Source organism: Apodemus sylvaticus, chromosome 6 (assembly GCF_947179515.1).
Source record: "Apodemus sylvaticus chromosome 6, mApoSyl1.1, whole genome shotgun sequence".
In the NCBI taxonomy this organism is placed as follows: domain Eukaryota; kingdom Metazoa; phylum Chordata; class Mammalia; order Rodentia; family Muridae; genus Apodemus; species Apodemus sylvaticus.
The window spans coordinates 2,134,013-2,146,515 of NC_067477.1; the positions used below are offsets into that span (position 1 = coordinate 2,134,013).

General features: G+C 39.5%; 1 protein-coding gene across 1 annotated transcript in view; it reads left to right on the forward strand.

The window, feature by feature from the left end:
* The window catches only part of Dnah11 (dynein axonemal heavy chain 11), a 297,877-nt gene that overhangs the window by 123,519 nt on the left and 161,855 nt on the right, over positions 1 to 12,503 (forward strand). Inside the window, exons 36-39 of the mRNA XM_052184825.1 lie at positions 4,318 to 4,456; positions 6,557 to 6,649; positions 8,192 to 8,386; positions 10,073 to 10,150. Of these exons, the coding sequence (XP_052040785.1) occupies positions 4,318 to 4,456; positions 6,557 to 6,649; positions 8,192 to 8,386; positions 10,073 to 10,150 (505 nt within the window). The remainder of the gene's footprint in view (positions 1 to 4,317; positions 4,457 to 6,556; positions 6,650 to 8,191; positions 8,387 to 10,072; positions 10,151 to 12,503) is intronic.

Consider the following 12,503-nt stretch of genomic DNA (forward strand, 5'->3'; position numbering starts at 1 on the left):
CATTATTCCTCAACATGTTTCAAAATGTTTGGATCATGTTTTATATTGATTTTGGATCCTGGGGGTTACTAGCTAGCCAGCCTAGCCTAACTTGGCTAATCCCAGAACAGTGACCAAAAAGTTGGGGAGGGGTGTGAATAGTGCCTCAGGAATGACATCAGAAGTTTTTTGGCCTCCACACACATTGACATATTTTCCACATGCAAGTGTGTACTCATGTGTAAAAATAAGTTCATATTTTAATAGTATGTGAATTAACTTTCATTTTTAAAGTCATTCTATGAAAACTAAAGAACTGGTTTAATGTTGGTTTCCTTACTACTTACCATCAGTGAATAGTTGGTGTATACACCTGGTCTATATACCTGTAGACCAGGATCATGTACATTCTTCCCTAAGGCAGAAGGGGAGTTTGGGTGTGATGAACCTGCAGTTTCCTTCCTGCTCTCTGGCATCATTATCTAAACGTTTTGGTTGTGAGATTGGTCCAAGCTTCTGGGATGACCAGGAGTTTGTTTTTCTAATCACTGAGTTTTCTACTGTACAGACATATTGCACACCCTTTATCCATTCACCAGTCACTGGACTTTGCTGTGATTCCAGTCTGTAGCCTTTGTGATTAAAGCTGCTGTGAACATGGTGAAAATCTCTGCATGAACACACTTTTGTCTGTTCTAAGGGCATATCTAAGATCGGTCATGTGACAAATGCATGTTTTACTTAGAAAAAATGTGCAACATTATGAAGGCCATGGGCTCCTTTTATACTTTCACCATTAGTGAGTGAGAATTCCATTGTTTTATGTTGTTAAAAATCTAACATTGTTAGCAATGCTGACATTATGATATTAGTTACTAAGTTTTAGCTGATTTAATTGAACCACTGTAGTATGTCATTATGAGTTTGCTTTAATATTTCCATTAAGGCTCATGGTCTTGAGTAATTTTTCATGTGTTTATTGGTCATTCCCAGAGAGAGAAAGAGAATTTTGTGGTGTGTGTGTGTGTGTGTGTATGTGTGTGTATGTGTGTGTGTGTGTGTCTGTGTCTGTGTGTAATGCCATACTGTGTATACGGTTCCTTTATTAGATAACACATAGTACGAAACTTTTATGGCTTTCCTTTTTGCTATTTTGATGATACCCATCAAAGATAAAAGTTTTGAATATTATGAAATATAATTTATCAATTGTCTTATCTTTTTAATATTTTAGTTAAGGAAGCTTACTTAGCCAAAGCTTGGAAATTTTTCAACTGTGTTTTCCTCAGCAGATTTTGTTGTTTACAGTTTTTTAGATGTTTTCTGTTATTCTTTCAATTTACTGAACTATATCAATTGCCTTTGTGATGATAAGGAACCCTTTACTCTTATGTTCTCAGGATAAAAGGAGGCCTTCTTTTTACATATTTGCTGAATACAATATGCTATGATTTTATTTGATATTTTTTTAAACAATCTTTACTACAGAGCATATTGGTCTCTGTGTAACTAACCTATTTGATTTTTGCATCAGAGGAATGCTGTCATCATGTGTCTTGCTTCTAAGACTTTGCATGGAACTGGTATTATTTATTGCTAAAGTATTTGATAGAATTAATCATCGAAGGGGTCTGGACCAATATTTGTCTTCATGGGAATCTTTTCAGTAATGAATTTCTTTAATAGATAGGAAGTTATTGAGATTTTATTTCTCTTTTAATTAGTTTTGATGATCTACATATTTATGGAATGCATCCCGTTGTCTGGATTAGTGAGTGTTTTAGCTTGCATTGTTCCTGACATTGCCTATAAGGACACCCTGAACTTCACACATGGTAGCAATAATTTATGTTGCTCAACCACCTCTTGGTCCCTGAGGATAATCTAACAGCTTAATAGTTGATTCTCGGGAGGCCTTTAGGATTAACAGTGCGTCTTTTAACTACTTAGCATACCTTCAAAAGAATTAAATGTCTCTTTATATACATTATAACAATATTTATAGCTTTTAGCACAAATTCCTCTGATTCTTTTAAGCCTAAAATATGTTTATCCATCCATTTTTATATTTAATTGTAATTCTTTTATATTTTATTCTAATTATATGCTATCACTTCTAAAATGTAATTCACAAAATGAAAGCTTCAGTAGGTAATACAGAATGAGTATTTAATTCTGTACCCTAATGTTCATCAAATCTTCTAACATCTTATCTTGAATGTTTTGCCTCTTCACAATAGCAGCTTCCTCTAGCACAGTCTGCTCATTTTCTTCAGTCAGAACACACTGCCACCCTAGCAGTGAACGTAATAGCAGCAGAGCACACTTGTCCGTGCAGTGTTTTCACATTTCCAATACAATTTACCTCATGGACTTCTTTCATTTGGGCTGTAAAGTTTTAAATCTTTTTGACATTTCATAAATTTCATTTGACAGACTACCTGCAGCATCGTTTATATTTTGATGCTAGTCATGGTGTCAGGAACATTTTGAGACTTGGTTCTAATTCTCTAAGTTTCCCCACTTACCAAGATCAATGTGCCCTACAGTACATATTGAAACTTCCAGGGATACCCATCAGCCTGTGCCTCTGTAAAGGCAAACATGAAAAATACTCACCTTTTGTTAAAATTAAGTGAGAGGGGGCAGGAAGGAGGTGTGAACACCCTTACTGTGTGGTATGAAGTAAATGCACAGTAAATTCTAGTGTTTGCAGGCTGCAGAATGTGGCTCGGCATTCTGAGTATGGTGCTTAGCATGTGCCCCGGGATCAGGTCCCAGCACATAAAAGGCAAATCACATTCTACAGGAAGGAGAAGGGAGGGACCAAGAGAGGATGATGGGAAAGGAGGAGAAAGACAGAACATTGTGTATGTTTTCTTATCTGCAGGATTTAGATTTAAATATATGTAAATACTTAGAGGACATGAAAGCAGGTTGTATTTGGGAGGAGGGGCTGGACAGAGTAGTGGGAGATTGAATGAGTAACGCACATAGATGTGTGTGCATGAAAATGTTACAATTAAACCTATTGTTTTGTATACTAACTAAAAAAAAGTAGTGTTTATTGTGTACAATGACAGATAATATGGCATCCCTTTTCTTTTCTCTGATTTCCATTCTTCCATTGCACAATGAATAGTAAGTATGAAAAGTAATCCAGAGGTCAGGTTAGATCAAGTCTTCAGTCCCCTAGGTCCAGAGACCCAGGGGAGTGTCCAGGGTGAAAAAAAATCAAATGTGTGTAAAGGAGCATGTAACTGTACTCACAGAAACAGGTGAATGGTTTGGGGTGCACAGTCTTAATCTAAAGCATGAGAATTGTTTATTCATTTGCCTGCGGTCCATCTGCACCAGGATTCAGTGGAAAGTTTTCAGGTCTGGCTATTTCTGGCTCCAGTCTTTAAGCAGGAACTTTTTGAAACCCTCCCACATATAAAGAGGAAATTGAAGCTACATTTTTCTAAATTTTCATCTGAAAAGCCCCTCTTGATGGACCCTAATAGCATTGTGCAAGAGATAACTTATATACCCTCAAAATATTTTAACATATTTAGGACTTTGCTTAACTTTTATTTTAAGTGTATGAGTATTTTGCCTGCATGTATGTAAGTATACCATGTGCATGCCTGGTGCCCACAGAAACCTGCACTGGATCCCCTAGAACTAGAGTTATTGATGCTTCTGAGCCACATGGATACTGGGCACCAGCCTGGGCCTCTGCTAGAGCATCCCTCAGCCTGACTTGTATACTTTTGAAGGTGATAGGCATTCATGAGCTCTTTGAGCTGCCCATTCAGCACAACTAGCTTTGAAAACTAAAATACATCACATTTTGTTAAATAAATCAGAACAAAAATCACAACTCCTTCATTGTTTTATAGTATGTTTTACCTTTACTAGAACACTTCAATATTACTGTACCTCTCATTCTATTGAGATCATAAACACGAAGTTAAGAGCCTGGAGTAACTGTGAAGAAGACCACAGGCTCTGTGTGGTTGAAGCTCTGACTTAAATCTCTAGCTCCACCAAGCTAGCAAAGAGTAAACCCCACCAACAGAGAGGGAAGTTAATGTATTGTAACTCTGAGTTTTCTTTAAACTTGCCACCCGTCCCCATCCCAGGTGTCTACCATATCTGCAATCTCATCATCTCCCCAGTGTCCAGCGGACGTGTGTAAGTTGAACTGAAGGGTTTTGTTAGCGGTGACAGAGGCAATTATGACCTGCGTAGGAGTAGTGAGAATGTTGGTACAGGCTAATCACCTGATTGAAGCGATAGGCACATATGACCTTACCTTAACATTTAAAATGAGAGCTCATATTTATACTGTAGACCCTGTGCCATGGTGGCCCCGGACACCGAGCTGATCTGTGAAATCATGTTGGTGGCGGAAGGGTTTGTGGATGCGCGCTCATTGGCCCGGAAGTTCATTTCCTTGTACACGCTCTGTGAGGAGCTGCTGTCCAAGCAGGTGAGAAGTCTGGTTATTATTTGGTTTTATATCACATTAAAATAGATGTTTTAAAACATGGATGTTGAATACTTAGCATTAAAATGACAACAGACATTTAGAAGGATTTCATATTTTCTATGGGATTTTCAAATTACATGCTTCACAAATCTTTCTTTTCCCTGAAATTAAATTTCAGACATCTTACTGTGCTTATAAGTATCTTACTTATACTCCATATGGCTTTTTATCAATGAGTTATGGGATTTTCTCTGAGCATCATTGATGCTATAGTTATGAAGGAGATTTCATGTTGCCTTTATTTCTTATAGCGGAAAAGGCAGAAGGGGTCACAAGGTGAGTGCAGTTGATTCTGGAAAAGATTCTAGAAATGATGACTTTTCTCTTCAGTTGCTAATCACCTATGTTTGTTTATATAACAGGACTGTTAACCCGCAGATTCTTGTTGTGATCCAATGTATTTATCTTAACTTGCTCACTGTCAGAGTGAGATATGGAACCTGAGAGATAAGGATATCCTGTTATTTCAAGGGTGGACATCTGGGAAGGAAGCTGTCATGGTTGATACATGGAAGTACTGTTCCACAGTGTTGTGTGCAAAAGCAGCTTCACTGGGTGTGACCTCGGCTGTCTATTCTACACACAAAATGATTGGAAATATATAATTTTTGACAGTTTTCTCTGAGGAGTAAGATCATTGGTATTTTTATTTTCTTTTATAATCTGAAATCTCCTTTAAAATTCCATTTAAATTTTATAATTAAAAAATCCACCTCCCATGAAAAATGAAATTTTGAGCATGTCTGATACAGTAGTAATATTTTGAACAACTGGTGAGACCATGTACTGTAGCGAGGCAGTATGTTTGTTGATGTCAGTGACAGAGAATAAGAGATAAACCAGATGAAACAGACAGTCCATTTTACTGTAAAGAAATTGGAGGTTCAATTGCATGAAGTAAAAATTGGAAGAAAGTAGAGAAGGAAAATATCATCAGAGGTCTCAGGGAGGGAAGAGGCTTGTGTTTTTATAGAATAGGTAGCATTTGTTTTCTGTTTTGTTTGGTTTGGAGATAATGTCTTACCCTACCCAATGCTAGCTGCAGACTCCTGGAAATCCTCCTTCCTCAGTCTCCTGAGTTCTTGTTTCTGTCTTCCTTCTTCAGCCCTAGTCTGCTTTTGTACTTGTGACTTCCAGATGATCTCTACCATGACCAGTGATAAAATATAATTTTCTTGCTGAGACTCTTCAAGAGTCCATCTGGGTATTTGTACCCCCCAAACTCCCATAGATATACACTTGAACAAAAACATTCTCCGTGCACCTCTTACCTTTATTATTGGCTGGACACATGGGTGTTTATACTTCCCCTTCTTATCCAATTTTATTACCAACAGAAACAGCGGCCAAGACCTATTTTAGTTTTATTATTCACAAATGGACGAAATGGCATATTCCTGTATTTATCATTTCAGTGTTGACAAAGCATTTGTGCCCACATGCGCAACTTTACCCCCCACATCCATCTGTAAAGTAGATGGCTACTTTGTCTGCCTCTTTACAGCTGCTGCTGCTAAGGCTTGGAGGAGAGGTGACCTGCCTATAGGCAGGACTGAGAAACATTTGGGAGAATTGTTACCATGAGGACGGAGGATAGGGGGACAAGAGAAAGAATGCCAGTCATCCAAAATCAGTTATTTTGGAGTCAAGACTGATGGTGCACATGTTTAATCCCAGCAGAGGTACAATCTCTTTGAATTCAAGGCCAGCCTGGTCTCTAACAAATTTCAGGATAGCCTGGGACCAATCTATGTATGAGCCACCTGCTTGATTGAAGAAGAGAAGCTGATGTGGGAGATGGGACTTGAGCAAAAGCTGCAGTGAGAGGCTATAGAAAGAGTCTGGAAAACAGCCAAAGGAAGTCAGACACGCACCCCACAGACAAGATCTATAAAATTATTTTGCTCCCAGAGTTAATAGTTGTAAATTTTTAAATAAAAAAATGTGTCTATCTGAACGCTTTTGGTTTCTGGCTTTTACTTCTGGAATGAAGATCTCATTCAGTTTCTGAGAAAGACTTGCCTGTGCTTTTATTTTTAGGATCATTATGACTGGGGACTTCGTGCTATTAAGTCTGTCTTGGTGGTAGCTGGATCCCTGAAACGAGGAGATAAAAATAGACCTGAAGATCAGGTACTACAGTGCTAAATGATGTTGCAGAGTGAGAAGCTAAATGGCTTCAGACAAACGGAAGTATGTACCTGGCAGGGGAGGCACACATTACCCCATCTATTAAAACATCTGTCCTCAAATGCAGGATATTTTTAAGGGTTGGCATTTTTTGTAAGTGGTCACAAGTGTTCCTGACTACAGAAATGGGGATCTGGGAAAGGAAAACATGATTTTTATATAAGTGCTTTTGAGATATCAACCACAAAAAGTATTTTGACAGCTCTAATAGAATATTTTAGTCATCACTGTTTGATCTACTTTGATATATATGTAAGAACCTCAACTAATAAAGTTGGGATATTCATCTTGAAAACCCAGTAGGGCACAGAACACACATTGCTCAGGGTGGGCTTTAAGAGGAAAGGTTAACTTCATGAGATGCACGGCAGTTGGGAGGCCACTGGGAAGAGTTCTGGTCTCCTCCAGCGATTGCAATGGTGACAGCATAGCAGACATTCTCTTTGCTTAGGAAGAAACAAGAGACAGGATAGCAGAACTATGCAAGTATACCTGTGATGTATCTTGAAATGTAGGGTAAAACTAGATCTATGTAGAATTTGTTTTATTATAGTAAGGGACACTATTTGTCCCAAATTTGCTGATATTTCTCTTCTTGGGTTTCTGCTCAGGGTTAGCCAACATTTTCTTCACTTCTTTATTCTGCCCAGTGGTGAGTGAAGATGGGATGTGTAGCTCTGTGCATAAATTACTCTGATGTTTGAGTTACTGCTTTTAAAGCCTAACACTCACTTTAGTTTCTAGCCAGTGTAAAATGAAAGCCCAAATTAAAAGTATTTGTATTGATGATCCTGTGATTGCAATGTGATCTGATAGGCTGGTTCAACCTAGAATCTGAATTTGGTGAAGGCAAGAGATGGGTGTAGGGGTGTTCTGAAGACCAGAGCAGCTCCCAGGGAAGAAGCAGACCTCATGGCTCATCTTATTCTGAGACCCATGTGTGGTCACCTTGCTTGTTCCACTAACCTGAACGTGTTTGCCTCCCTGTGCTCTCATATCAGATTTAGATGTGAAGGTTGAGAATGTGTTGTTGTGGGACTGGAGAGATAGCTCAATGGTTAGGAGGAGCATATTCTGCTCTTCTAGAAGACCTGAGTTTGGTTTCTATTACCCAGATTGGGCAGCTCACCTATGCCCATATCTCCAGCTCCAGGGTCTTCTGCCTTCTGTGGGGACACACACACACACACAGTAAAAACAAGTTCTTTTAAGCATGTGTGTTAGCTCAGTAGGTAGTTATTAGATTTTGAAAAGTTACACTTGATTTTAGATGGCACACAACATAAAATTATACATATACATATATTAACACAAGGTGCCTCAATACAGTATGTATCAACAATGCTTAAATCTGATTAAGCATCTATCTCTCAAACACCAATCATTTATTTGTAATTTTAAAAAAACTTTGAAAAATCCTTACCTATAGTGTTTGAAACGCATGGGGTCGCCTTTAGATTCAGTGTCTTCTGTCTGCTTTCCTAGGTGCTCATGAGAGCATTGAGGGACTTCAATATGCCTAAAATTGTAACTGATGATGTCCCAGTGTTCCTGGGTCTGGTGAGCGACCTGTTTCCAGCCCTGGATGTGCCTCGGCAAAGGAAACCACACTTTGAACAGATGGTCAAGCAGTCTACGCTGGAACTCCGCCTGCAGCCCGAGGAGAGCTTCATCCTCAAAGTAAGAAGCGTGTTACTGTGGATGACAGGTAGTAGGATTGGTAGTTCAAGCAATTTCCTAAGAGTTATTTATCCAAAACATTAACTATATTACATGGCTTTAAAATGATTTTATTAAATACACTCAAGCATTTTATAGGATAATCAGCTAAGGAACATCTAAATAAATGTTTTGATACTTAGTCTCTATCATGGAGGACTTCAAACAATAGAAATGCCTGTCATGACTCTAAATGTAACCAAACTTTTAGCTAATTATAAAACTTGTGGGTAACATGTGCGAAAATTGTATTGTGTTTTCTCTTCTTCAATCCATGGATAATGAATGTAAAATCATAAGTTATTCTTATTGGAGAAGGCATGTCAGCTCTGAGGAAGGAACTGTCTAATTTATACAAAGCCATGCCCAGGCAAGGCTGCATTGGGGTCAGTGAATACATGATCAACAATGCATGAAAAGTCTGTGTTTCAGATAGTTTATGTTCCATGAGCCATCACTCCCCTGTAGGCAATGATTGCTATATATCATTTCTGCTCAAAACTCTGTAAAAGCCATTGATTTTGAAAGGAACTCCCCTGCCATGTTCCAAGTGTCCCAGTGAGCAAGAGGCCTTGCTGCACAAGCATGAGAACAGGAGAACCTGGATTTGAACTCCCCAATCCATATGAAGCCACGTGCAGCTAGGTGTGCTTCTCACCAGTGTAGAGATAGATAGATTGAGATATCACATTGTTCTCTAGACAATAAGGTAAAGAATGAGAGAGCAGGGCATTCAGCATTAACCTTGGGCCTCCACACATATGTGCACATGCATGTTGCACAAGTGATACAGATGATGCTGATGATGACAATGACAATGATGGTTATGATAGTGACAGTGGTAGTGGTGACAGTGACAACAATAACAGTGATGATGACAGCAATGTTGGTGATGATAATGGTGATGATGATGGTGACAATGACAGTGGGGATGATGACAATAGTGATAATAACAATGAGAGTGGTGATGATGACAATGATGATGATGACAATGTTGACAGTGACAATGACAGTGGTGATAACAATGACAGTGATGACAATGATGTTGGTGACGACAATGATGATAGTGGTAATGATGATGACAATGGTGGTGGTGATGACATTGATAGTGGTGATGATGATGATAATTATGATGGTGATAATGACAATACAATGGTGATGACAGTGACAATGATGATAGTGGTGGTGATGGTGATGACAATGTCAGTGATGATGACAATGACAGTGGTGATTATGATAGCAATGACAATAGAGATGATAACAATGATGCTGGTGATGACAATGATGATGGCAATGATGACAATGACGGTGATACTGATGATAGTGATGATGATGACAATGACAATGGTGGTGATGATGATGATGATGACAATGACAACAGAGATGACAATGATAATGGTGATGATGGCAATGCCAATGGCAATGATGAAGATGACAATGGTGATGATGATGACATCAATGACTTCATATTACTCTCATGTCTGCCTTTTATGTGGAAGATCTCCAAGAAGCTGTGCTGTGAACTTAGTCTATTTTCCCCTATGACAGTGGTATCAGAGTAAGGATGTAGGAGAGAGCTAAAGTGAATGAGCTGTCTTTTGGACACTCAGTCATGAAAGGTCCTGAGTGACAACTGTCTGTGTGCAGGTTGTCCAGCTTGAGGAGCTGCTGGCCGTGCGACACTCTGTCTTTGTGGTTGGAAATGCAGGCACAGGAAAGAGTAAGGTAGGAGAACTCATGTTATACCTTTTAGCCTCGGAGGAATCTTCTCTGCAGGGCATGGTTTTCAGTGTTGTTTGGAGTCTCTTGCTAAAGCCACAATAATGTTGAGCTAGAGTCTGAAAGCTATGGCTGCCATTTGATCACGTGACACTGTTCCTTTTATATCAAGTGAAGGTGAAACAGAACATTGTTTGCATGTTCCATTTCTCAAACACACCACTGTACTTATACATCATGTAACATACCACACCACATACATTACACATATATACACACTATATATACATACCACACATACATAACACTTCACATATCACATATAAACACACACCATACCACACATACACCCATATAGACCACACCACACAGCATATCACACACACACACACACCTCATACACTACACCAAACACACACCATATCAGACAGCCTATACCACACACACTACATCACATACCATATCACACCACATACACACACACCACCACCACCACAATGCATACCATGCCATATACCATACCACACATACCACACATGTACACATACTATACATACACACCACACACACTATGCCGCACATACACACCATGTCACATACCATACCACACATACCGCATATATACACACACTATACATACACACACAACACCACACATCACACACACACACATACATACATATGCAGACCAGACCACACAGCATATCACCATATACCATATACATACCACATACAAACCATATACCACACCAGACACCCCACACATTATATCACATGCCATACCATATAATACACACACATACCACCACCACTACCACCACTACCATCACCACACATACACACCATGCCACATACCATACCCCATACATCACGCATACACACTATATATACACACCACACATACAACACCACACATATCACACATGCACACATACCATATCACACACACATACCCATACAGACAACACCACACAGCATATCACATGCATACCTCATACACCACATCATACACACACCACATACAAACTAAACACATCAGACAGCCTATACCACACACACTACATCATATACCATACCACACACCACATACACTATACCACATGCCATACCTGACACCACACACATACACCCTACACCACACACTCTACCACATACCATACCCCCACACACGTACCACATACCCCACACCACATACCATACCATATCATACACATACACAACACACAATGCACACACAGACATAGACAGAGAGAGACAGAGGGGGCAGAATAATAGGCTCATCCAGAGAGTAGGCTTCTCACATAAGACGAGAATTCTGCCAACATATTCAGGCTTGCACCTGCATGCTCACACCTGGCCTCCTTCACCAAGGGTAAGAGTGTTCAGGGCAAGTGAGCCCCTCACTTGCAGGATTTGATGAGCACTGCCCACCTTTATCAAAACTACCCCCTTGCCTCTTTTTGGGCCATCATAAAGTCTCCTTCCCATACCATTAAGAAAACAAGTGCAAATATTTTCCTTCATTATTCCTTCAGAGATTGAGCCTTCCTTGGCCTCAAAACAAAGCCTGAAAAGAAAAGAGAGCAACACCCACATTTCTGAGGCCCCTATTGTGTGCTGGGCTGTGCATTGTATGGTTTTCTCTGCTGTGATGGGAAGCTCTAGGTATTATTAAGCCCCATTTTTAGTTCACTGCTTGCTTCTGTTTGGCCTTCCTGACTGTCCTGGCAGCACCACTATTTTCTTGGTTGGCAGACGGTATTTGCAGAGCTGTATGCCTTCCCATTCAGGATGCTTGGGTAGAAACACGCTTAGTGGCCAACAACTAAAAATAATCAGAATGGCATATGAGTTCTGGAGCATGGCTGCACACAGAACTTGCCAGTCCTCAGAGCTGAACCCAAAGGGAAACAATTGCCCAGGGAGGCTCTGTGTGGAGATTTTTTTTTCCTGGTGGAAAATATAATCATTGCAATATTAAAGTAGATTACTGATAGACCTATAATTACTTTGTTAGTATAACTTTCAGATGTGGGCCATGGTTCATGGAAGGATAAAAGTAAATTCTAAAATTTCTGGGAGATTAATGGTTTCCAAAAATATAAGCTTCCTAATTCTGAGGTATTCCATTTCTTTCCTTTACTCTTCACCTAGTCAACATACGCTTAGGCTGATGTGAGCAGGACCATGTTATTTGCCCATTCACCACCCTAAAGTAATTGGCACTGTTTAAATCAGCCCTTCACAACTCCTAGGATTGGTGAGGATGATACTGATCGAAAACAACAACCTTGGCTTTCAAGGGACAGTAAACCAGGGCAGATATTTGGGTCATCTAAATAGATACATACCTAGCGAG